The following is a 26,983-nucleotide window of genomic DNA, read 5'->3' as shown; positions in this document are numbered from 1 at the left end:
TACGATAGAGAGGCATACAGGATGAAAAAATACTGTAGTAGCTGCAGCTGACGTTTTGCCTCCAGGCAGAGATCTGGGATCAGCTAATCCGTGCCAAATCCTGACCTACGAGCCAATAGTGGGAAAGTACAAAACTGACCTCAGCTCGTTATCCAGGAATAAACATACGGTGTATTGTAGTCCCGCTCCCCCACAGGCTCCTCTCGAAGCCACGCCAGCCTCTGTACAGGAGTCATTGTTACGGGATGATTCATCGCCAGAGAGGGAGATGATGAGGAAACAGGAGGAGAGGGTAGCAGGAGGAGGAAGAGAAGGTAGAGGAGTGTTAAAACTGGTAAGAGCGGTCCAGTACCTCCATGTAGTCCGGTGTGGTCCTCAGTCTCTGCTCCCCTGCTGCCTGCTCACTCTGGCTTCTATTACCACCGCCTGTTGCGGAGCTGGCCGTGGTGACCACCAGTGTTTGGTGGTCCGGCCTGGCGTCCTGCTTGGGGTCCGGGGGGTGGGGGTAGCGTGGCGGGGGCCGTGTGTACCTGTCCGGCAGCTCTCTGAACTCGGGGGCAGGGATTCTGAACAGGCAGTCCACCAGCTCCACCTTGGGGGTGGGGCCTTGGCTGTCGATGACCGTGGGGCATAGGATCCCGTTCCCGTGGAGGCTGGCGAGGGGTCCCATTGCCCCGGCCACCGTGCTGATGGGCGATGATGTCACCTCCAGAGTCCACTCCCTCTCCTTCTCCGCCGCGGAGCAATAACCTCCCTGGCTCTCTTGAGCGCTGGCAAACTGCTGCGGCTGCTGTCGTTGTTTCACCACGGCGCCCTGCTCTTCTTTGTAGGCAGAGCTGCTGCACATGTCAGGGCCTTTGGGGGCCGGCTCCGGGGGCAGGATGGTGTCGTAGACGTGGTTGTGCTCGGGCGGGGGGAGAGGGGGTGTCTCTGGGAGGCCGTGGTGGTGATGGTGGTGGTGGTGCGTCTGCTCCGTGAAGATCCCACACTCCATCTGGATGCCGGCCAGGTCCACCTCCCCCTGCCGACGGAACGGCAGCTTGTCCCTCCTCCGCAGAGCGTAGGCGATCAGCGCCGCCGCTGCGAAGAACGCAGAGACGAACAACACCAGCAAGCTCAGCACTAACACCGACAGAGGGATGGAGTCTTTCCCCGGAGGAATCAGGGGGCCCGGGCCTGAGTCGGGATAGCTGACCGAGACACCTCTGTCTGGGGCTGTGGCGGTGGCTGTCTGCCCCTCCTGCTCTTGGTCCTCCTGGGGCTCCAGCTCTGGGCAGAGCAGCTCCATGGAGAGAGCGCGGAAGTCGATGCCTTTGGTCTTCTCAGGGGAATGGCAGACCACCTCTCCCACCACCACCACAGCACTCAGCCCCTCCAGCCAACGCTTCAGAGGAGCCGCTTCACAGTTACACTCCCAGGGGTTTTGCTGCAGGTCCACCTGGGGAGACAGAGAACACCACAGTGTGTGAAACTAATTACTGCCCTGCTATGCGATGAAAGTTCATGAATCACTTTGTCAAATGTTAACAAAAAATAGATACTGCTGGAGACATCATGCCTCTAAGCTTTAGCTCTGATATAGACCATGGTTAGACGAGGATTTTGGGTCTACTTTTAGCCGGGTTTTAGACAATGTTTTAAAGACTTCAATAGATACATATACCGTAGTTAAAAATGCATAGAACCTGTGAATGTTTAACATACACCTCTATGTTTACAGTATAACTCTTTATTTTTTCTCATATACACTCTGTCACTATGCAACATTGTGCCCAGCAAGCACGGACGGACCGGGACCAATCGAGGGAGGGTCCAGATCAAGTCTGGCCCAGAATATCACCCTATCACAGAGAAAAATACTTTGCCACTGAAATCTCCACAAGGATAACTAAATGGTTGTAATCGAGCTAAAAATAAATAAATCCATTCTTATATTATTATTTGTCCATTTTTATCCAAACTGACCAACACTTAACAGCATATGCATGTATGTGTCTTTGTTTTGTTGTTGTTGAATATTTGATCGACACTTTATTTGGTTGTGAAATTGATCGACGGTCACACGGTGATGTCCGCTGCGGAAAGACTTTACTTGACGCCCACTTTTTAAATATAAAAACAAGTTTATGCCATAACGCTACGACTTAAAATCATATTTAAAACGGGAAATAAGGTCCAGTTCGTAAAAAAACGTAATTCTCCTTTCATCTAGACTAGACATCTACAGACAAATAGACATTGAATATGTCTATTAAATGGCTTTTCAATGTGAAATTGCTCAGTGGGTTGGAGACTGTCACTTTTGTTGAAGAATAAACCAATAGCTTGCACTCTAATGAGATGGCAACAAAAGAAATCATGTTTTCTCTCTTGCCTTTGCCTTTCACAAACAGGATTTTGAGGATTAGCATAGTAGAATGCTGTAGCCTCCATGATGACAAATGTCTCTAAAATGTGTTTTGAAATATGCAGATGATGTACAGTATTGACTAAAGTTGCATAATAATGCAGTAATGAAATACTATCCAGTTAAAATCAATGTCATGAAAACATATTCGAGATATACTTTATTGCCATGTCAACACAGTTGATAGGAATTTGCCTCAGTGCAGCTCTTAAAAGCAGACAGAAAACACACACAAGTAAATAAAGAAAATATCTAAAATAGGAACAGCAAAAACCGTTATTCCATTTATACATTCAAACATACAAAATACTGTATGATAAAGTCCTAAAGTGCTTTGTGCTGCTACATTCGTTTGAAAGTGCTTGTGGCTTTATGCTGCTACCCACCTCCTACTTTGGAAGTGCATGTTAATGTGCTGTGCGTCAGAGTTCAAGTATCAAACAGCCTCAGGATATGTGCTGTTCCTGAGGCGAGATGTCCTACCCTTAAAACTCTGTCATCTCCTACCAGAGGGGAGGGGTGTAAAGAGGGCGCTCAGCAGGGTGAGAGGGGTCGCCGATCACCTTCTGCGTCTTAACGTTTGATACGTGTGGCATATATGGAGGACACAGAAGGAAGGTCACAGCCAATGATTTTAGACGCTGTGCAAACAACTCTTTCTGTCTCCTCTCAAGGGTGGTGAGAAGACGAGGACACTCTCCACAGTACCACACTGTGACTGAGAAGACGCACTGTGACTGAGAAGACGAGGACACTCTCCACACTGTGACTGAGAAGACGAGGACACTCTCCACACTGTGACTGAGAAGACGAGGACACTCTCCACACTGTGACTGAGATGACGAGGACACTCTCCACACTGTGACTGAGAAGACGAGGACACTCTCCACACTGTGACTGAGATGACGAGGACACTCTCCACACTGTGACTGAGAAGACGAGGACACTCTCCACACTGTGACTGAGATGATGAGGACACTCTCCACACTGTGACTGAGAAGACGAGGAAACTCTCTACAGTACCACACTGTGACTGAGAAGACGAGGACACTCTCCACAGTACCACACTGTGACTGAGAAGATGAGGACACTCTCCACAGTACCACACTGTGACTGAGAAGACGAGGACACTCTCCACAGTACCACACTGTGACTGAGAAGATGAGGACACTCTCCACAGTACCACACTGTGACTGAGAAGATGAGGACACTCTCCACAGTATCACACTGTGACTGAGAAGATGAGGACACTCTCCACAGTACCACACTGTGACTGAGAAGACGAGGACACTCTCCACAGTACCACACTGTGACTGAGAAGATGAGGACACTCTCCACAGTACCACACTGTGACTGAGAAGATGAGGACACTCTCCACACTGTGACTGAGAAGACGAGGACACTCTCCACAGTACCACACTGTGACTGAGAAGATGAGGACACTCTCCACAGTACCACACTGTGACTGAGAAGACGAGGACACTCTCCACAGTACCACACTGTGACTGAGAAGATGAGGACACTCTCCACAGTACCACACTGTGACTGAGAAGATGAGGACACTCTCCACACTGTGACTGAGAAGATGAGGACACTCTCCACAGTACCACACTGTGACTGAGAAGATGAGGACACTCTCCACAGTACCACACTGTGACTGAGATGAGGACACTCTCCACAGTACCACACTGTGACTGAGAAGACGAGGACACTCTCCACACTGTGACTGAGAAGATGAGGACACTCTCTACAGTACCACACTGTGACTGAGAAGATGAGGACACTCTCCACAGTACCACACTGTGACTGAGAAGACGAGGACACTCTCCACAGTACCACACTGTGACTGAGAAGACGAGGACACTCTCCACAGTACCACACTGTGACTGAGAAGATGAGGACACTCTCCACAATACCACACTGTGACTGAGAAGATGAGGACACTCTCCACAGTACCACACTGTGACTGAGACGATGAGGACACTCTCCACAGTCCCACACTGTGACTGAGAAGATGAGGACACTCTCCACAGTACCACACTGTGACTGAGAAGATGAGGACACTCTCCACAGTACCACACTGTGACTGAGAAGATGAGGACACTCTCCACAGTACCACACTGTGACTGAGAAGATGAGGACACTCTCCACAGTACCACACTGTGACTGAGACGATGAGGACACTCTCCACAGTAGTTCCCAGTCACGCCAACCTTTTTGAGCTGATGCAGAAAGTGAAGCCTCTGGTGGGCCTTGCTAATTATGTGGCTGGTGTTGGCTCCCCACTTCAGAGTGTGACATATGGTGGTGCCAAGGAATTTAAAAATGTCAAGCCTTTCCACTATCTGGTCATTGATGAGTCATCATTATGATGAGTCGGATGACCTCACACCTCTGGAAGTAAATTGTCATTTTGTTAGTGTTAGCAATGTTTAAAACCAGGTTGTTTGCCCTACACCAGTCCACTAGGGCCCGCACCTCAGCCCTGTAGGCTGATTCATCACCCTTCCTTCTGCCTGCCACTGTTGTGTCATCTGCATATTTAACTAGCAGTGCACTCCAAGAGGGTAGACCTCCGCCAAGTCCAATTTCCAGTCTGCTATGATATGCAAATTTTGTGTCAGATTGGAACCCTAACAGTCAATGTACACCAGATACGTTACGGCTGCGTTGCGGATCAGGCAAAACTGCTGGATCGACTCTCGCCCATGTTAATTGATGGGCGATACATGCGGTACGGAAAAATTACACAACTGTTCTATTTTTGTCAGATCCCGCATACGTCTGACAGATTACATGAGTGTGGGTCTGTTCGCAGCCATACCGGAGCTGTACCGCATCTGTTCCCGGAGGCGGTGTACATTAGCCCTAACACTGACTAACCCTGCCCGTTTTCCCCCCACTAGCACCCACTAGTGTCCTCTAGAGAGAGAGTGGCGTCAGCGGAGGACCAAAATGCGAGACTCATTAGCCAATGAACAGCCAGGAATGGCTCTCCCGCTACGTTTGCATGCTAAAATAAAGCTGATAATGTATAATTTGATTCAAGAAAAAAAAACTTTCAAAGTACAACACAAACTGTCCATTTTGCTGCAACTTGACAGTGCTGCTTAATCCAGGACCTTACTTCCTGGAACTCTTGAGAGTAAAAAACTGGTCCATTGGAGTGAATGGAGATGTCGCAACTCTTCTTACACGGCTCTGGCACCCACATGCCCCTAGCCACTCCCCCTACCCATTCCTCAAACCCCGACTCTCTATGACCTTCATCTCCGAGCCACAATCAAAAAAACGCGGAGAGAATACGGCAGGCAGCTGGAGGCGAAACTGGACTCCAACAACCCCAGACACCTGTGGAGAGGACTCCACGCTGCCACAGACTTCAAATGGGAAAGACAACAGCAAAACCCCAACGCGTCACCCACCCTGCCGGACGAACTCAACGCGTTCTACGCCAGGTTTGACCCCTCCGCCAGAGCGTCCACCCCCCAACCCACCACATCTCCCACCCACCTCGCCCCCCCCTCTCCTCCCCTCCCCACCTCCCCCTCTCCGCCACATAGCCAATAGCACACGTACTCCACACTGCCCTCTCACACCTGGAGGGGAAGGACACCTATGTGAGAATGCTGTTCATGGACTACAGCTCAGCATTCAACACCATAGTACCCTCCAGGCTGGTAAGCAAGCTCAAGGTCCTGGGACTAAACACAGCAATGTGTGACTGGATCCTGGACTTTCTGACAGACCGCCGCCAGGTGGTGAGAGTGGGCAACCTCACCTCCTCCCCACTGACCATCAGCATAGGAGCACCCCAGGGATGCGTCTCCAGCCCCTTCTGGTACGACCTCTACACCCACGACTGCGTGGCGACTCAAATCTCTAACACCATCGTGAAGTTTGCAGACGACACAGCAGTCGTGGGGCTGATCTCCAGGGGCGATGAGACGGCCTACAGAGAGGAGGTGAAGGCCCTAGAACAGTGGTGCCAGGACAACCACCTCTCTCTGAACGTCTCCAAGACCAAGGAGATCATTGAAGACTACAGGAGGGGGGGGGCGCACACCCCCCAATCACCATCAACGGCACAGTGGTGGAAAGGGTGGACAGCTTCAAGTACCTGGGAGTCAACATCCACCAGGACCTGACATGGGCCGGTCACACCGCCACTGTTGTCAAAAAGGCCCAACAGCGACTACACGGACTCAGGCGCCTAAAGAAATTTGGGCTAAGGCCAGAAATCCTTAGGGACTTCTACAGAGACACCATTGAAAGCCTGCTGACTGGCTGCTTCACCACCTGGTATGGGAACTGTACCACCATGGACCGCAGGGCGCTACGAAGAGTGAGACGCGCGGCCCAGCACGTAACAGGATGTGAGCTGCCAGAACTGCACGAACTATATAACCAGCGGTGCCTCAGGAGGTCCCTGAAGATCATCAAAGACACAAACCATCCCCACAACAGCCTGTTCTCCCTGTTACCCTCAGGGAGAAGATACAGGGTCCCAAAAGCACGCACAAATCGCTTGAGGGACAGTTTCTTCCCGCAGGCCACGAGACTCCTTAACATACACAAATAGTGTAGTAGCTGTACTGTACCGCACTGTAGATGCTACCATTATGTATGTCTAATGTTTAATTGTATGTTTAATTAGGTATATGCTATTTGCACCTGTACGTCAAATACGTCGAATTTAAAATGTTTAAGTACATCCAAAGTATGCACATGACATGTGCACCTATGTGCAGTGAATATGCCACTGTCTCTGACTTGTCTTATCACTCTACTGCCTTATTGCTTGTTGTGTCTCTTGTTGTTTTTGCACTCATATGCCCTGTTATATTTGTACTATGTTGTAAACGGAGTTCACAGCACAAGAATTTCACACGTGATACTTGTACTACGGAGTGACAATAAAAATCTTGAATCTTGAATCGCCAGCTATGGCCCCTAATCCTTAGCCCCCTTTCCCTCACCATGGCCCCTCCCACCATCCACATCACTCTAGCCACTCCCCCTGGAATACCGACTCTCTACTACGACCTTCCTATCCCTAGCCATGGTCTGTATTCCCTAGCCTCGCCCCCTTCCTGACCACGCCTCCTCCCACCACCCACATCTCCCTAACCACCCCTGGAATTGCGACTCTCTAGGACCTTCCTATCCCTAGCCACGGCCCGTATTCCCTAGCCTCGCCCCCTTCCTGACCACGCCTCCTCCCACCACCCACATCTCCCTAACCACTCCCCCTAGCCACCCCTCGAATCCCGACTCTCTACGACCTTCTTATCCCTTGCTACGGCCCCCTTTCCCTAGCCCCGCCCCCTTCCTTGACCCGAATCAGATCGGATCCGCGCCAAAATGTAATGGGTTCTTCTTCGGCCCATGCTACACCCTTCCACCAAGTTTCATGAAAATCAGCCCAGTAGTTTTTTCCATAATGCTGCTAACAGACAGACAAACAGACATAACCTTCTTAGTGGAGGTAGAAATCTGCACAGATTCAGAATGGGATGCATAGTCATTGGTATATATTGAGTACAGCAGAGGTGAGAGAATGCATTAGTTATGCATTTGCTGAGTGGCTGTGCAAAGAGATGTTATAACAGTAGAGTGAGGTATTGATATCATAGAGGAGGTCAAGAGCCTGTCCTGCTGCCTGTCCTGCCCACTCACACTCTGTGCCCTCCTTGAACATGCTTGCACACTCTAGGTTTTATATGGAGATTTCAGTTCAAAATAACATTTCGTTTACATAGGTGGTTATTCATAAAACGCACCAGCAAGGTTAGTGTGATGTTATGGGCTGAGAACGCTAGTGTTTTCTTTTTATCAATAGAAAGGATGTGACGGAACAATCCCTTGTGCAATAATCCAGCAGGGATGTACATAAGTCCATTTTCTCATTGCTGATTATTCGGTGCGTGGTCTAAACAATATTTGTTTATTGTATTGAGGGTGCCACGCTTTATAATGGCTAAAGCAGATTTTGAACAGAAAGAATCACTCACATCTCTTGCTGCTCTCAATAGTACTGATCCTGCATATCTTTAGCAATGATATTGGCAATGAAGACAGAGCTTCTCTCAGTTCAGTTTCTGTCACGCTTCCAAGGAGCTTTCACAAATGTTGTCATGCTAATTTGGCTACCTCATACATCTTTTTTGGTTGCAGAAATAGCTGGATACTTTTTGAGATGATTCAGCATGCAGAGCCATGGTACAACAACCTTTACCTTCTGAAGTTTTTTCATGTGTTGATAATGATACGATTCCTACTGGAGGATGAGTACAAACAATGCCAGAGAGCGAGTTTTATTTTAAATTAAACCAAAAGCCCAGTAGTGGCTGGTCCTCGGCGATAGCTTTTATTCACTTTGAGCACTACATACTGTAGTTCTACTCTATTAAAGGTTCATTCCATTAAAAATGTATGGAATTTTCCAGCTTTCTGCATGGTAGGTATTTGGACTAAATTGGTGTGAATTAATATTGAAAATGGGGGTTTGTGAAATTTTCAGTAAACGTATGACCAAAACCTTCTTAGCATTGTTGTTACGTTAGGAATTACACTAAATATCACTGGTTGCATTTTTTTGTCCTAACTATCCTGGGAAATGCACCACCAAGTGTAACTGGTCTGATATTATTAGACACTAATTATTATTAGTTTTGTACATCACTGTATAATACCAGGGCATCAACCTGCACATTGACATAGCCAACACTGTGGGTTTGCCTGATTTTATTCCTTCATCAACTACCTGCAAGTAGCCACCTCTTTTTATTCACAGGTAATGTTTGCTTTTATACAACAGTTAGTTCCAGTCGAACAATTTGATTGGACAAGAGGCATTCCATGAGTGCTGGTATTCAGTATAACAGCATGAGACGCTTCACTGTGTATCACTCTGCTTCAAACCTGATTAGGCTGCATTCACACATAGTAGGGACAGCGATATGGATACTGTTGTGTATGTGTTACAGCAGTTGTAGCTGTGCCTTTAAGACAGCCGGGCAGCTTTACGACAGCTGCCGGAAAGTGTCGTAGTGTGGTGTTGATAGATAGAGCTTGTGACAGCGTGTTAAAACATGAACAGTTACATTGTGGTCCGCAGTTTATTGAACATAACAGATACATTTGACCTTAAAGTCGAACTGAACCTGTTCGTCACGTGCATAATGAGTCCGTTTCAGACTGAAAATATAGTTTGTCTAAGATGACAGGTTGAGAGGCGGGTCATAGTATCATGTCGATGATTTTATTTGACAATTCTGGGGACTGGATTGGGCTTTGGCCAATCCTGGCGTGTTCCGCCTCCAAATCGAGTGGGATTCAGTGTGTTGTGGCGCTCCCCTCAGGAAGAGCCTTTTGACGGGAGGAGTGGATGTCAGCGACGTCGGCCTGGAATCTCCGAAGTGCGACCCCTGACAACCAAGCTCTCGGATGTGCGCCATTATCGCTGCTGTAACGATACGATATCCCTGGAATGCGCGTTTTAACGAGCCAGTTACATTTCTTTGCATTCTTAGAGATTATTGTTTTTGTTATTTGTTAATGTTTCTAACAATTGGCCAAGTTAGTAGTTAGTTTATGGGATAGGAATTCTGCCAGATGACAGGCACTAGGCGCCATTTTCGACTTCATTTGGAAGAGAAAATTATCCAGAAATGAAGATTTGATTGACAGCTGCATGTCGTGATATGATTGGTTGAAATGGGGTAGAAATTTGATAGTACTGGGTGACGTCAGCAAACTGTAAATTACTGTTATCAATGAAATCTTGAAAAACGAACTTTTGATGTGAAAAAGTGTGAAAAACTAAAGAAATTAGATTGTTGTGATTTGCTTTGCATACATTATTAAATAGGTGCACTGCATACCCAGGTATTTGAACTAAAAGAAAAGAAAAGTCATTCTTGGGTTCAGCTCAACTTTAATTAAGAACGGTAAGTTGAAATCATCTGTTCTCCTCAAAGTAGCTAATGTTATCCTGCAGCTTGCAGTTGGGAAACTTCAGGCAACAAAAATACCTGTTGCTTTGCAACACTTGGTAGTCGACTCCTTGGGGAACTTTTATGTTGGTGGGAAAAAATATCATCTGTTGTCTCAAACAAAAACAAAAAATACTATTACTTGATGAATAGCTTTTACTTTTAACTGTCATCTTCGGCACTCTGCCGAGTTGGCCTGCAGTCTCGTGCCTACGACCGAATCACAGCCCTGCCGATATACAGTACAACTGCCCTCCCGCTCATGTCATATTGCTTAATCATACTATCATACTATGGGCTGTATCCCCTCCTCTCATGTGCATCTGTGCAACATATCAACATTGTTTGGAATTTACATGCATGGCTACCTAGTGTGTGATTGGCTGTCAACTTGTCAATCAAAGCTTTGTTGTGAACAGGAGTGATACACCCTCAGTTATCAAGACAGGTACTAGATGCAGTTAAAATGTGGGTGCATGAAACCAGTATTTTGTTCATGAAAATGAAGACCAATGTGTTTTTAGTGAATTTACCTGCACTTTTTTGGTGATTTGTCACCGACCTATCCCCCAATGTTTTAGAAATTGTTGAAATCCTGCAAACATATAATTTCCATGGTGAGGATTATTATTATTATTAATAATAATAATAATAATAATAATAACAACACTTGCATATATATAGTGCTTTTCTCAGTACTAAAAGCACTTGACATATGGGGGGTGGGGGAATTCAACTCATCCATCACCAATGTGTAGCACCCACCTTATATAGAATTCGGATGTTCAGAGAATGCTTAGCAACAAAAAAGCTAAACTGTCATAAATCTACAGGACTATCAGAGAGGCAGCATCATTCACGAGCTACCTAATCTAAATGTCACAGGGTAGCGTGTGGCTGGGGGTATGTCAGTGGGGTAATCAAGTGGGCACCTCCTATCACCTGTGTGTCATTGAGTTATTGAGTTATACTTATGAATATGAATTATTGTGTCACTGAGTTATAGTTATAGATATGAATTATTGGGTCAGTTTTACAGCTTGTGTTTTCCAGCATCACCCCTCCCTTTTGGACATCTGCACGTTCAGAAATTCAGAAAAGCCACATGGGAAAAAACAATTGTCTAGTCAGACAGTAGACTGATCGAGTCATAATTCAGGTTGTTGAATAAGAAAAACACTACTTTCACAGCATCAATTCTGGGTGGCAATTGCCAGAGTTTATCCTGAGGGAGTATTTGATCTTGTGGTTTTTATCATTATAATGGAGAGCAAAGATCAGGCAATAACTGCCCGAAATTTATTCGGGAGCCGTAAAAGAATCACATCAGGGAAGCATTCAGGATGTTCCAACTAAGCCGTTTGTCTGATAATTGCTCACGCTGACCAAACAGCAGTATATTGTCTGTCAACAAAATTGTTCCACTTAGTCCCCATAAATATTGTCAATATAAGCAGGCTCGGAAGTTTTGGTGGCAAATTGTGCAGGGACTTCGCTATATAGTCTTTAGTGAAATGACACCCCTGGGTTTAAGTCTGGCAAACCTATCCTTCCTTCCTTATTGATATGAATATGTAATATGTAGTTATGTCCATGTTCTTGGAGTAATACAAAGAACAAATGTGAAAAGAATGGCATTTGAGGACAAATCTGCAGTATATGACAATACAATTGTTATTTTTGGCATCATGTCCTTTTCACAGCATGTATTAATAGCCATAACGGCCTATGCATGATGCCATATACTGTATACATAACTGGGCAACTGAAATGGGTTGAAGGAAAAATAAATCCACTCCCGGATACGGTTACCATGTTTTATCATCAGCCGGTGATGTTCACTGCATTCCGGGAGGTACTTTGTGATTTAGTGTTGTAATTTACTTTTTTGGTGTTCCCTATTTCCCTCAACCTGCCTCGTCGATTTCCTGCATTTCACAGAACGACTTTCAACAACCCCTAGAGAAGAGAGCCTCAACGTGTTGCATGCAGCTGTTAGTTTTATGTGTAGGAGGAGAGAGAGAGATACCGATAGTACTGAGCAGGAGCGTAAGAGTTTGCGGTCTACTGAGGCTACTGTCAGTGGAGAACTTCATATCTCTGCGATGGATTTGTCCCTGTATGTTTGTCGAACATGATACAACATGGTAAGTGTAGACAGAAGCCCTTGATTTTTTATTCTGAGGGTCTGACACCAAAACCTGATGTTTACCGCTGATGTTTCAGATCACTGAATTTTCACGTCACGCTGTCTGTTGCCAGTTATCCACGGGAATAAGAAAAACGCTAGCCTCATATCCAGCCCTTATGAAGCACAGTTTTCAGCACTCTTTGAATTTGCATAGTGATTCAAATGATCTCATGAATCGCCATGCAAATTCAAAGAGTGCTGAAAAGTGCGATTCACAGGGGCTGAATACCAGGCTAGAAAAACACCAGCACCAAACAGCAAAACTGGCTCAGAAATGCAAGTTCCATTGCCAACAGCTGTTGTTTAACAGTGTTATGGGAGTATGTTTCCTTTAGAATAGACTGGCTTAGCATAGTAGATAGACACCCTTCCAAGTTGTAAACAAGGTGTTGTACATAGTATCTGGCACACACCTACCAATGGCTACAGAAAGGCAATTTAAGAAGAAATCTACAGTATGTAACTACTGGATATGAACTTCATACATATTGTAATGATTGCCCTCATTATAATGTTTTTTTTGGGGGGTTATTCTGTACAACCTATTACTAAAATAATCTGCTTTTCCATAGATGACAAAATGTCTCCTTTTTTTGCAGGCACAATCATTAGACTTCTGTTCTATCTACCTATAGCTGGCTTAATGCGGCTCACACAGGTGGATAATCAAGGTCAAGGAAAGCCAAGGTGAGATTCAGCTGTGGACAAGTGGGTCGGCAACAATGTGTCTAAATCATTGTTTTAATTGCCAACATACTTTCAGGCCTTTCTCTCTGTGTGGAGTTTGCATGTTCTCCCCGTGTTCCCCCAGGGGGTTCCTCCATATATAACCCCCCCACTAAAAACATGCAGAAGATCAGATCGTCATCGTCATCCGACCAGTGACGACAACATCCGAAGTTGGTCCCCGGGCGCTGTACGAGAAAGCGACCACTGCTCCTGGCCTGCCCCCGGAGGAAAGGACATGCCTGGATGGGTTAAATGCAGAGGACACTTTTCACCGGCCACCGTCAGCATGAGTGTGTTGTGGCCGCATGCATGTATTGTGGTGTTCGTGTGACAATAAAAGACGGGCTTGTCCGTTACGAGAGTTTTTTTTTTTTTTTTTATAATTGTAGGCTAAGGCAGGAACATGTCAACTACAGAAGGCACATGCTTTCTTATCTTATCTTCATCTTAATTTTTGTATCAAGAGTGATGGTTTTATGTCCATGTTTTTCACTGGTTTTCAGAGGGAAGATTACCATAGTTTGTCTGTGTTATTAATTCACTTGTTTCTACAAAAAATATATAGTCCCAATAGCTATTTTTAATTAGCTAATTTCTTCCTAAGTGTGCCATTAGGAAGATATTTCAGTGAATTTCAGTGCTGGTTCAGTGCATTTCGGTGCGTGTCTGTATAATCCTGTTTTTGGGCGATGACAGCGGCTCCAGGCTGCACATCGCCGTGCTTTATGATTAGCAATATGGGCTGGTTGTTCCAGCAGTTGGGGGCTTCACCCTGGCTCCAATTACTGAGCAGCAGATTTTACACACCACAATGCTGATGCCACTGAGTTTCCTGAATACAGCTCATAGTGTACCCCATTTGGTGAAGGCTTTTATCCACGGCACCTCACAGAACCACGAGTAGCATACATTCGTTTTGTTGCGTTTTGCATTGTTGGCCCCAGTAGGCAGCGTTAGCATCACAGGTCCAAAACACGGCAAATAATCCATGAGCAGTGAGCTAGCCTGGATAAAAGCATTCTGATCACGTGATCCAGAATCCATGAGCATGTGACCTCACATTCTGTTTCACTCTACGTAACAGTCTGGGGCCGGTTGCACCAACTGGTCTTACACTGGTCTTAAGCTAAGTTGGTCGTAACTTTACGACCTAACAGCTACGCCGGTTGCACCAAGACGACTTAAGCCTTATTTTCACTAAGACCAGGCGTAACTCCTACGCCTCGTCAGGAGGAGGCGTAGAGCCTGCCTGTAACAGAGATCTCCGCGGAGACCTTTTTGACCGTCATCGTCGTAACACCGCCAGTTCGCCGTCTTTGAAAGCACGACGTTAGATTATAACTAACTAGTTAACCTAACCTGCCTTCCAAAATGTTGCCGTTAGTTTTTTAGAAGTTAATACATAGAATTGGGAACGTTACTTTCAATTTCATTCAGACTGACTCTGTCTGCTCAATAGCCGCCATTTTTCCCCCGGAGCGAGGGAGGGTGAGAGGAGGGAGGGTGTTTTACAGTAGTGGCTGAGAGAGCGTAGTGGCACAGTGGTGCTCCAAGCAGGTCGCGAGGCACATTTTTTGCAACATCATCCAATCAGGGTGCATTCCCTGGCAATTCACATGGACGCGCATTGCTACGACCAGCATAGTTAAGACCAGACATAAGCCGTGTTGGTGCAACAGGCGTAAGTCCATGGTCTTAACTAAGACCGACGTAGGAGTTACGACCAGGCATAGTTAAGACCAGTTGGTGCAACCAGCCCCAGGACTCCAATCCGTCCACAGCTATATCAGTGGGCGGGAGTACTTGCCTTGAGAGACAACTCTTTCAACCAATCAGTGTCACCAAATCCAATCCAAATCCACGCGGAAGAACGGCAAAGACGTCTTTTCTGCCAAGAAACTCCGCTGGTGCAGACTCTTGTTCTTGTTTAATTGTTGTTATTGAGAATTATTTCTGCAATAACTGCACTTATGGCTGTGTTTACTCTATTAACATTAATGTTACAGCTTGTTGCTTTGGGAGCCGCCATTACTGTTTTGCCAGCGGCAACCCTGATTGGCCAGTTACATTGTCAACTACAAGGCAGGTCCCTGATTGGCCCGTGGACTTTATAATTTCTGGAAATCGTTGGGGGTGGGTGGGAGGCCAGTCTGATCTGCACAACGAAACAGAATGTGAATTCACGTGATCAGGATGGTTTTCCAGGCTTGCAAGGCACTTCCCTGCTGTTGAAAAACCACTCTGGCTTTAGCTACGGCCCTTCATTTTGTTTGCCTGCCAAAATGCTGTCCAAACATGTCTGTCTTGGACATCACAGCTTCTATGACAGCAAACAACCATAATGCATTTCTACATGGTTCATAAACCACTTCCCCACAAAGGAACAGCCTCTGAACGGCTAGCCTGACCCTCACTACCTAGGATTAGGAATTTTCAGAGAGCAAAGTAAAACGTAAATTTACGATGACATTCAGGCTAATCCACACCCACCTTACCTCATTCCCCTCTAGCTCTCTAAGAAGTGCCTGGTATACTAAACTTGCTGAAGTGGGGAGGAGGCAGGAAGTGCCTGGTATACTAAACTTGCTGAAGTGGGGGGGGACAGGAAGTGCATGGTATACTAAACTTGCTGAAGTGGGGGGGGGGGGGACAGGAAGTGCCTGGTATACTAAACTTGCTGAAGTGGGGGGGGGGGGAGGCAGGAAGTGCCTGGTATACTAAACTTGCTGAAGTGGGGGGGGGGGCAGGAAGTGCCTGGTATACTAAACTTGCTGAAGTGGGGGGGGGAGGCAGGAAGTGCCTGGTATACTAAACTTGCTGAAGTGGGGGGGGGGGGGGGCAGGAAGTGCCTGGTATACTAAACTTGCTGAAGTGGGGGGAGGAGGCAGGAAGTGCCTGGTATACTAAACTTGCTGAAGTGGGGGGAGGAGGCAGGAAGTGCCTGGTATACTAAACTTGCTGAAGTGGGGGGACAGGAAGTGCCTGGTATACAAAACTTGCTGAAGTGGGGGGGAAGGCAGGAAGTGCCTGGTATACTAAACTTGCTGAAGTGGGGGGGGGGGGCAGGAAGTGCCTGGTATACTAAACTTGCTGAAGTGGGGGGAGGAGGCAGGAAGTGCCTGGTATACTAAACTTGCTGAAGTGGGGGGAGGAGGCAGGAAGTGCCTGGTATACTAAATTTGCTGAAGTGGGGGGAGGAGGCAGGAAGTGCCTGGTATACTAAACTTGCTGAAGTGGGGGGAGGAGGCAGGAAGTGCCTGGTATACTAAACTTGCTGAAGTGGGGGGAGGAGGCAGGAAGTGCCTGGTATACTAAATTTGCTGAAGTGGGGGGAGGAGGCAGGAAGTGCCTGGTATACTAAACTTGCTGAAGTGGGGGGAGGAGGCAGGAAGTGCCTGGTATACTAAACTTGCTGAAGTGGGGGGAGGAGGCAGGAAGTGCCTGGTATACTAAACTTGCTGAAGTGGGGGGAGGAAGCAGGAAGTGCCTGGTATACTAAACTTGCTGAAGTGGGGGAAGGAAGCAGGAAGTGCCTGGTATACTAAACTTGCTGAAGTGGGGGGAGGAGGCAGGAAGTGCCTGGTATACTAAACTTGCTGAAGTGGGGGAGAAGGCAGGAAGTGCCTGGTATACTAAACTTGCTGAAGTGGGGGGGGGAGGCAGGAAGTGCCTGGTATACTAAACTTGCTGAAGTGGGGGAGAAGGCAGGAAGTGCCTGGTATACTAAACTTGCTGAAGTGGGAGGGAAGGCAGGAAGTGCCTGGTATACTAAACTTGCTGAAGTGGGGGGGGGGGACAGGAAGTGCCTGGTATACTAAACTTGCTGAAGTGGGGGGAGGAGGCAGGAAGTGCCTGGTATACTAAACTTGCTGAAGTGGGGGGAGGAGGCAGGAAGTGCCTGGTATACTAAACTTGCTGAAGTGGGGGGGGGGGGGACAGGAAGTGCCTGGTATACTAAACTTGCTGAAGTGGGGGGAGGAGGCAGGAAGTGCCTGGTATACTAAACTTGCTGAAGTGGGGGGAGGAGGCAGGAAGTGCCTGGTATACTAAACTTGCTGAAGTGGGGAGGAGGCAGGAAGTGCCTGGTATACTAAACTTGCTGAAGTGGGAGGGAGGCAGGAAGTGCCTGGTATACTAAACTTGCTGAAGTGGGGAGGAGGCAGGAAGTGCATGGTATACTAAACTTGCTGAAGTGGGGGGAGGAGGCAGGAAGTGCCTGGTATACTAAACTTGCTGAAGTGGGGGGGAGGCAGGAAGTGCCTGGTATACTAAACTTGCTGAAGTGGGGGGGAGGCAGGAAGTGCCTGGTATACTAAACTTGCTGAAGTGGGGGGAGGAGGCAGGAAGTGCCTGGTATACTAAACTTGCTGAAGTGGGGGGAGGAGGCAGGAAGTGCCTGGTATACTAAACTTGCTGAAGTGGGGGGAGGAGGCAGGAAGTGCCTGGTATACTAAACTTGCTGAAGTGGGGGGAGGAAGCAGGAAGTGCCTGGTATACTAAACTTGCTGAAGTGGGGGGAGGAAGCAGGAAGTGCCTGGTATACTAAACTTGCTGAAGTGGGGGGAGGAGGCAGGAAGTGCCTGGTATACTAAACTTGCTGAAGTGGGGGAGAAGGCAGGAAGTGCCTGGTATACTAAACTTGCTGAAGTGGGGGGGGAGGCAGGAAGTGCCTGGTATACTAAACTTGCTGAAGTGGGGGAGAAGGCAGGAAGTGCCTGGTATACTAAACTTGCTGAAGTGGGAGGGAAGGCAGGAAGTGCCTGGTATACTAAACTTGCTGAAGTGGGGGGGGGGGGGGACAGGAAGTGCCTGGTATACTAAACTTGCTGAAGTGGGGGGAGGAGGCAGGAAGTGCCTGGTATACTAAACTTGCTGAAGTGGGGGGAGGAGGCAGGAAGTGCCTGGTATACTAAACTTGCTGAAATGGGGGGGGGGGGGACAGGAAGTGCCTGGTATACTAAACTTGCTGAAGTGGGGGGAGGAGGCAGGAAGTGCCTGGTATACTAAACTTGCTGAAGTGGGGGGAGGAGGCAGGAAGTGCCTGGTATACTAAACTTGCTGAAGTGGGGAGGAGGCAGGAAGTGCCTGGTATACTAAACTTGCTGAAGTGGGAGGGAGGCAGGAAGTGCCTGGTATACTAAACTTGCTGAAGTGGGGAGGAGGCAGGAAGTGCATGGTATACTAAACTTGCTGAAGTGGGGGGAGGAGGCAGGAAGTGCCTGGTATACTAAACTTGCTGAAGTGGGGGGAGGAGGCAGGAAGTGCCTGGTATACTAAACTTGCTGAAGTGGGGGGAGGAGACAGGAAGTGCCTGGTATACTAAACTTGCTGAAGTGGGGGGAGGAGGCAGGAAGTGCCTGGTATACTAAACTTGCTGAAGTGGGGGGAGGAGACAGGAAGTGCCTGGTATACTAAACTTGCTGAAGTGGGGGGAGGAGGCAGGAAGTGCCTGGTATACTAAACTTGCTGAAGTGGGGGGAGGAGGCAGGAAGTGCCTGGTATACTAAACTTGCTGAAGTGGGGGGAGGAGGCAGGAAGTGCCTGGTATACTAAACTTGCTGAAGTGGGGGGAGGAGGCAGGAAGTGCCTGGTATACTAAACTTGCTGAAGTGGGGGGAGGAGGCAGGAAGTGCCTGGTATACTAAACTTGCTGAAGTGGGGGGGAAGGCAGGAAGTGCCTGGTATACTAAACTTGCTGAAGTGGGGGGGGACAGGAAGTGCATGGTATACTAAACTTGCTGAAGTGGGGGGGGGGGACAGGAAGTGCCTGGTATACTAAACTTGCTGAAGTGGGGGGAGGAGGCAGGAAGTGCCTGGTATACTAAACTTGCTGAAGTGGGGGGAGGAGGCAGGAAGTGCCTGGTATACTAAACTTGCTGAAGTGGGGGGGAAGGCAGGAAGTGCCTGGTATACTAAACTTGCTGAAGTGGGGGAGGAGGCAGGAAGTGCCTGGTATACTAAACTTGCTGAAGTGGGGGGAGGAGGCAGGAAGTGCCTGGTATACTAAACTTGCTGAAGTGGGGGGGAGGCAGGAAGTGCCTGGTATACTAAACTTGCTGAAGTGGGGGGGAGGCAGGAAGTGCCTGGTATACTAAACTTGCTGAAGTGAGGGGGGGGGACAGGAAGTGCCTGGTATACTAAACTTGCTGAAGTGGGGGGAGGAGGCAGGAAGTGCCTGGTATACTAAACTTGCTGAAGTGGGGGGGGGGGGGACAGGAAGTGCCTGGTATACTAAACTTGCTGAAGTGGGGGGGGGGACAGGAAGTGCCTGGTATACTAAACTTGCTGAAGTGGGGGGGAGGCAGGAAGTGCCTGGTATACTAAACTTGCTGAAGTGGGGGGGAGGCAGGAAGTGCCTGGTATACTAAACTTGCTGAAGTGGGGGGGGGGGGGGGACAGGAAGTGCATGGTATACTAAACTTGCTGAAGTGGGGGGGAGGCAGGAAGTGCCTGGTATACTAAACTTGCTGAAGTGGGGGGGGGGGGGACAGGAAGTGCATGGTATACTAAACTTGCTGAAGTGGGGGGGAGACAGGAAGTGCCTGGTATACTAAACTTGCTGAAGTGGGGGGAAGGCAGGAAGTGCCTGGTATACTAAACTTGCTGAAGTGGGGGGAGGAGGCAGGAAGTGCCTGGTATACTAAACTTGCTGAAGTGGGGGGGGGGGGGGACAGGAAGTGCATGGTATACTAAACTTGCTGAAGTGGGGGGAGGAGGCAGGAAGTGCCTGGTATACTAAACTTGCTGAAGTGGGGGGGAAGGCAGGAAGTGCCTGGTATACTAAACTTGCTGAAGTGGGGGGAGGAGGCAGGAAGTGCCTGGTATACTAAACTTGCTGAAGTGGGGGGGGGGGGGACAGGAAGTGCCTGGTATACTAAACTTGCTGAAGTGGGGGGAGGAGGCAGGAAGTGCCTGGTATACTAAACTTGCTGAAGTGGGGGGGGGGGGCAGGAAGTGCCTGGTATACTAAACTTGCTGAAGTGGGGGGGGGGGACAGGAAGTGCCTGGTATATTAAACTTGCTGAAGTGGGGGGGAGGCAGGAAGTGCCTGGTATACTAAACTTGCTGAAGTGGGGGAGGGACGCAGGAAGTGCCTGGTATACTAAACTTGCTGAAGTGGGGGGGGGACAGGAAGTGCCTGGTATACTAAACTTGCTGAAGTGGGGGGGAAGGCAGGAAGTGCCTGGTATACTAAACTTGCTGAAGTGGGAGGGAGGCAGGAAGTGCCTGGTATACTAAACTTGCTGAAGTGGGGGGGGGAGGCAGGAAGTGCCTGGTATACTAAACTTGCTGAAGTGGGAGGGAGGCAGGAAGTGCCTGGTATACTAAACTTGCTGAAGTGGGAGGGAGGCAGGAAGTGCCTGGTATACTAAACTTGCTGAAGTGGGGGGGGGGGACAGGAAGTGCCTGGTATACTAAACTTGCTGAAGTGGGGGGGGGGGGGGACAGGAAGTGCCAGGTATACTAAACTTGCTGAAGTGGGAGGGAGGCAGGAAGTGCATGGTATACTAAACTTGCTGAAGTGGGAGGGAGGCAGGAAGTGCCTGGTATACTAAACTTGCTGAAGTGGGAGGGAGGCAGGAAGTGCCTGGTATACTAAACTTGCTGAAGTGGGAGGGAGGCAGGAAGTGCCTGGTATACTAAACTTGCTGAAGTGGGGGGAGGAGGCAGGAAGTGCCTGGTATACTAAACTTGCTGAAGTGGGAGGGAGGCAGGAAGTGCCTGGTATACTAAACTTGCTGAAGTGGGGGGGGGGAGGAGGCAGGAAGTGCCAGGTATACTAAACTTGCTGAAGTGGGAGGGAGGCAGGAAGTGCCTGGTATACTAAACTTGCTGAAGTGGGAGGGAGGCAGGAAGTGCATGGTATACTAAACTTGCTGAAGTGGGGGGAGGAGGCAGGAAGTGCCTGGTATACTAAACTTGCTGAAGTGGGGGGGACAGGAAGTGCCTGGTATACTAAACTTGCTGAAGTGGGGGGGGGGACAGGAAGTGCCAGGTATACTAAACTTGCTGAAGTGGGAGGGAGGCAGGAAGTGCCTGGTATACTAAACTTGCTGAAGTGGGGGGAGGAGGCAGGAAGTGCCTGGTATACTAAACTTGCTGAAGTGGGAGGGAGGCAGGAAGTGCATGGTATACTAAACTTGCTGAAGTGGGGGGAGGCAGGATGAAAAAATGTAAAACCTCTGCTTCACTCCTTATCAGTGCATTGTTGTGTACAGCACCCATTCACATAATGCAAGGCTACGGCCAGAATGTGCGAGCTAAGGTGTACTAGTAACTGTGAGTTTAAGAATTTAAACAGTTTAAGGGCTGTATTTACTTAGAGGTGTGCCAATTACTACGACGCAAAAACGTAATGGGCGCAGCTCTCTCCAGTTTAGCTCCTGATTTATTAAGATCACTTATGCAAATCAAGTCAGTCGCAATTTTCCAATTAGAATACCTGAGGCGCAACCAGAGTCCCACACGCAGCAGCATCGCTCGCCAAACAACAGTCACCGCAGATGAGAGAGCAGCCTGTGATTTCCCCACTGTGGCTGAGCCGGAGCCCAGGGGAGGAGGAGCTGAGCTGGAGCCCAGGGGAGGAGGAGTTGCCATATGTTTTGTCGATGCAGGTATGGCATGACTCCGCTTGGTCTGAGATTCCAGTTAGTTTTTTGTATTTAATCAATCATGTGATAACTTTATATGCAGAGGTGGAAAGAGTACTGACACATGCTACTCAAGTACAACAAGTATTGTTACTTTAGTGAAAATTAACTCAAGTACAAGTAAAAGTACTAGTCCAGGAAATTACTCAAGTAAGAGTAAAAAAGTAGACGATTTAAAAGCACTCAAGTAAAAGTATGTTTGCGTTCATGTTTAATATTTTAATGATTTACCCTAATACATTTTACATATCCAGCACCTGTCTTCATCTGACTTGTCTTTCATACTGAACAGCTCATTCAGATGCAGACAGGGATGCTCAGTTTGGCGATTCTCTCCTTTGCCAGACGAGCTAGAGCTGCTAGCAGCAGCAATATCACAATCAGATACATCCATTTTGTCAAATTAAACTGAGATTTCCGAACTAATGTGGCGATTGGGATCATTACAATTTCACTGTCTACCTGTCTAATTCAATTGGCCAGTCTTGAGCGCGAGCCACCAGTTTGGGTGCCCACTGCCCTAAATGCGGAAGTGACAGTGCTGTTTTCATAGTGCCGTGTGCAAAACAAAAATCTAAATGTACTCATTTACTCAGTGTACATTTAAAAGTACTCAAGTAGAATATCTATGATTATAGTTACTCAAGTAAGAGTAAAAGTTTAACATTATAAAAAGTACTTAAAAAGTACAAATCCTACTTGACTACTTGTGCTTGAGTACTTTCCACTGCTGTTTATATGACTAGGCAATTGATAATTTCATTGTTATTCTTCCTTATTGTGTCTCTGCCTGTTGTGCCTTTGAGCAAATAACACAACAGCCATGGCTTTATGAGGGGGAGAAGTTAGGACATGCTACGTGAAATACCGTACAAAATTATGCATGTTTTGGTTTACAGTAGTAATACAATGGGAATAATCGATTTGAATAATCTCCTCCATTTTTGGGTCCTGCATTGCCACTACTCAAAACACATATGAATTCAGTCAAACATGCTAAAAGGCTCAAGGTAGCCACTAGCCAGGTATCTACCCTATTTTCATGTGCAAAATGCTTGTGCGCACAGGTGAGTAGATCAGAATCGGCATTCGCGCTACTCTAATAGTGCACCAACCTGTACCAGTCCGGTGAGGTGCTCCAGCACGCCTTCCACAGGTAGCTGGAGGAAGTGGTTGTTTCGCAGATTGAGGCGCGCTAGATTAACTCCAGAGAACACGCCCCGAGGGAGGCTCCGCAGCAGGTTGGCGTTGAGGAATAACAGCTGGAGGGACGGCATGGAGTCAAAGGTCCCGGGATCCACCTCACGGATCTCGTTGTACTCAAAGTAAAGGTACCTAAGGAGAGGAGAGGACAGTGTTAGTGTCTGCGTATACAGTACTTGCATAGACAGTGAAGAAGGGCTATGGAAATGAGAGGGTAAATGAGGCATGGTTGTATTAGGGGAGAATATCACTGGATGTCAGTATTTAGTCATGTCTTTCCTGTGCCTGAAGACAGTTCAATTCGAATGAGCAGCTCAACTGACTGAACATTTACTTGTATCCCCTATAGTCAGTAATGAAACTGGTTGAAAATGACTTATATACCATTGACCTGCTCTAGTATCACTACCAAAGACTACCAGAAGGTTAACACAAGGGGACATTTTGTCTTCATTGGTGATTAATAGTTCAATTAATAGTTTGATTAATAGGCCTGTCAAATTTCTGAACCAATTTCATTAAATATAGAGACTTTGGAACCAAAAACAGAGCGCTAAATTATGTTCTGAATATAAAGGTATAACAGGAGATATTGTAATATTTCTGTTGTACTGCAGAGCACAGCGCATATGAAAGTTGACATATGGTCTTCATCAAACACTGCAGCATTTAATTCATTGAATCCATATCAGTTGAAACAATACAATTACTTACACCAGATATCTGCTATGGTTAGGCAGCATACATTATTTGTAGAGGAATTATCTTGGTAAGCCTAATCTCTGACAATGATACATGCATCACCTCTTTGCAACAGCACATTCTTGGCATCTCCCAGACATTTCACCATCTTATCAACACCTCTGCATGCAAATATAAAAAGCATTCATTTTCACGTTGTCACTCATACCAGACTCACACCCCAACTGAAACATGCAATCAGGCAGCGTGACTAACGAATGATACTCCTGGAAAAGAATGGGCAGAATTGGGCACCGTTCATTTCAATCAAAATCTAGCATCATTATAATCTAAATGTTCTGCTCTGTGCTATGCTGTTATTGCAGTGAAATTAATTTGCACATGTTTATGAAACAGATGTCTAAATTTCTAAGCTGAGAGGTGACTTCAGGTTATGGATTTATTTCAAGAGCACTGAAAGCAAAGTGCTTGAAACACAAAACCAAAATATGTTGCAAAAATGCAATACATTCCAGCGGGGTGCTGAATAAATCCTACCTTAGGTTCTGAAGCCCCAGGAACATGTCAGGGCTGAGCCTCTCCAGGTTGTTCCCATTCAAGTAGAGGCTCCTCAGGCTTGCCAGGCTGGAGAAAGCCCCCTCCTGGAGGTAGGAGATGCGGTTGTTCCCCAGGTGAAGCAGGTCAAGGCTGGAGAAGTTCCAGAAGTCGGAGCGGTAGATCCTCTGGATTAGGTTCCCGCTAAGGTACAGCTTGCGCCCGTTGAGCGGCCGGGGCATGAGCTGGGACACGTTGAAGAAGCCGCTCTCCTTGCAGTTGACGGTCAGGCCCAGGTCGGAGATGTGCAGGTTGCAGGTGCAGCCCAGGGGGCAGATGATGGGGATGGGTGGGCGTGTCTGGTAGCCGGCCACGGGGGGATTCTGATTGGGCAGCAGGCTGCGTGGTGTGGGGGGCGTTCTAGAGGGTCGGGGCCTCTTGGTGGGCCTTAGGTGCCTCTCTCTCTCTTTACGCTCTGCTGAGGAGGAGGAGCCCGTGGAGGAGGGGTGTGTGTTCTGGCGGGAGCCGTGGACCATGGAAGAGGGTTTAGTTGGCCGGACTCGTCCCGGGTTGAGTTTAGGGTTAGGGGGCAGATGCTGGGGCTGTGACCCACCTGCTGGGCCAGTAACTCCCTGTAACTCTTTATCTGGGAGGTCGGCACACAGCTCTTTGCGGGGGATTTCCCTCAGGTCTTTGCCGTGAAGGTGAAAGGGGTACTCGCAGGTGACGTCCCCTACGACAGCCGTGTAGGGGATCTGACCCAGCCACTGCTGTAACTGGACCACGTCACAGCCACAGTTCCAGGGATTTTCCTCCAGCTGTAGCTCCATCAGGGAGCGACCGACATACTCCAGGGTCCCGGCATACGCCAGGCTCTTTAGACGGTTTCCCCGCAGGTCCAGGTGAGTCAGAGACACAGATCTGCAGGAGGGGGGTAGTTGGTTACATAAAAGGACTATGTGATCAAATAAGCACTTTTCATTGTTGTGAAATGTCCTGTTATTTGATGATTAAGCCATCCTTTCTGGTGTGAAAAGCCTGAGAGGGAAAGAACAGACTGGCCAGTCATTGTACTGCATGTGTCATTATTATTTTTTACAGGTGAAGAACTTCCACAATTCAAGAGCTTTGCAGTAATCAGATTCGAACCTGAACAGATGAGCAGGCAAGACGGGGATCAGGTTGTCGTTGAGGATGAGAACTCGGAGCTTGTAGAGGAACCTTAGAGCGCCGCTGTCGATACGCTTGATCACGTTGTAGTCCGCCTGCAGGTAGGCAACAGAAACTATGGTGAACTACGTGTAATTGTTGCAATGTGAATGTAAATTGTATATTGCAGGAATGATGATGCAGTAGCCAACTAATTTCTTTGAAAAATAAATACAATTCTTTAAAAACACACAGGTCTCAATAAGGCAGATTCATTGAGGCCATCTGGTGGTTATTGACCATTACTGTCACAGCAATGTGCAGTAATATCTGACAAATGCTCAACAATCCCGTCAATCATGGATAACCAATATGGATTATTGTTTCAAGCCTACCTGGAGGTATTCCAGTGCCTCTAAGCCAGCGAACGTATCATTTCGGAACACCTCTAGCTTGTTTTCGTGGAGGTACAGACGTCTCAGTTTGGCCAGCCCGTGGAACGCTCCCACCCGGATGTCCTGGAGTGCATTGTTGCCAAGGTTTATCGCCACTGCGTTGCCAAGGTGCTGAAATCCGTTGCTATAGAGACGCCTCAGAGAGTTCCTCTGGAGGTTGAGTTTGAATGGGCGGACCCACGACTGTGACACCTGAATGATTAATTAGTGGATTGATTGGTTATCTTATTAATTACATGAATATAATATTCAGAAACACCCATAAGCCACATTAGTCACAGGATATTAGACTTAGAGATATGGTATGGTAATGAGATACAGATTACCCGCACCCTATACGTTTTAAATAGCACATGCAGCGCAGCAAAGTGCAGTGTGGCCCCGCATACATGGCAGGATAATGAATAGTGATGATGATACATCCAGTACCTGGCTGACATTCGTGAAGCCGCGCCCATCGCAGTGCACGTGCAGCACGCCTTCTTTGACCTCGCACGTGCACGGCTCGAAGCACGGCTCGTCCACTTCCTCCTCGGAGTTGTCCACCAGAGGGGTGTGTGTGGAGGTAGGGGTGGGGGTGGGGGTGTGCGAGGCCCGGGAGAGACACACACACCCCAGGGCCACCGCCAGAGTGACCCACTGCATACCTCCTGCTTCTCCCTCTCAGCTCAGCAGCCTGGGGCAGCAGCCCGGCATCCAGCCTTCACCGCACTGCACAGCACACGCATAGACACACATGCATATCACAAGCATGAACACACACACGCGCGCGCGCACGCAACACACACACGCGCGCACACGCACGCACGCATGCACGCACGCACGCACACACATGCACACACAGACACACACACACACACACACACACACACACACGGTTTGCAGCAGAAACATGCAGGGAGACATCGTTAATAACAAAAAACAGACTAACTAAAGCGGACAGAAAATGCAAGTTAAATGACACA

The 26,983-nt window shown here is 47.9% G+C and overlaps 1 protein-coding gene across 1 annotated transcript; it reads right to left on the bottom strand.

The window, feature by feature from the left end:
• Positions 1–325: 325 nt before the first annotated feature.
• On the bottom strand, positions 326–26,688 carry LOC310773517 (SLIT and NTRK-like protein 3; the record flags this gene model as incomplete). The annotated part of the gene is made up of 6 exons (XM_083633412.1): positions 26,448–26,688; positions 25,959–26,210; positions 25,564–25,679; positions 24,418–25,335; positions 23,091–23,310; positions 326–1,438 (listed from the first exon to the last, which is right to left on the bottom strand). Exons 1-6 carry the CDS (start codon positions 26,661–26,663, stop codon positions 326–328), a joined length of 2,835 nt encoding a protein of 944 aa, XP_083489538.1. The 5' UTR covers positions 26,664–26,688.
• Between the last annotated feature and the right edge of the window lie 295 nt (positions 26,689–26,983).

Source organism: Poromitra crassiceps (genome assembly GCF_964638095.1).
Source record: "Poromitra crassiceps genome assembly, chromosome: 3".
NCBI lineage: Eukaryota > Metazoa > Chordata > Actinopteri > Beryciformes > Melamphaidae > Poromitra > Poromitra crassiceps.
Note: the sequence above shows the minus strand (reverse complement) of the source record. Positions and strands in the feature narration are given on the sequence as shown.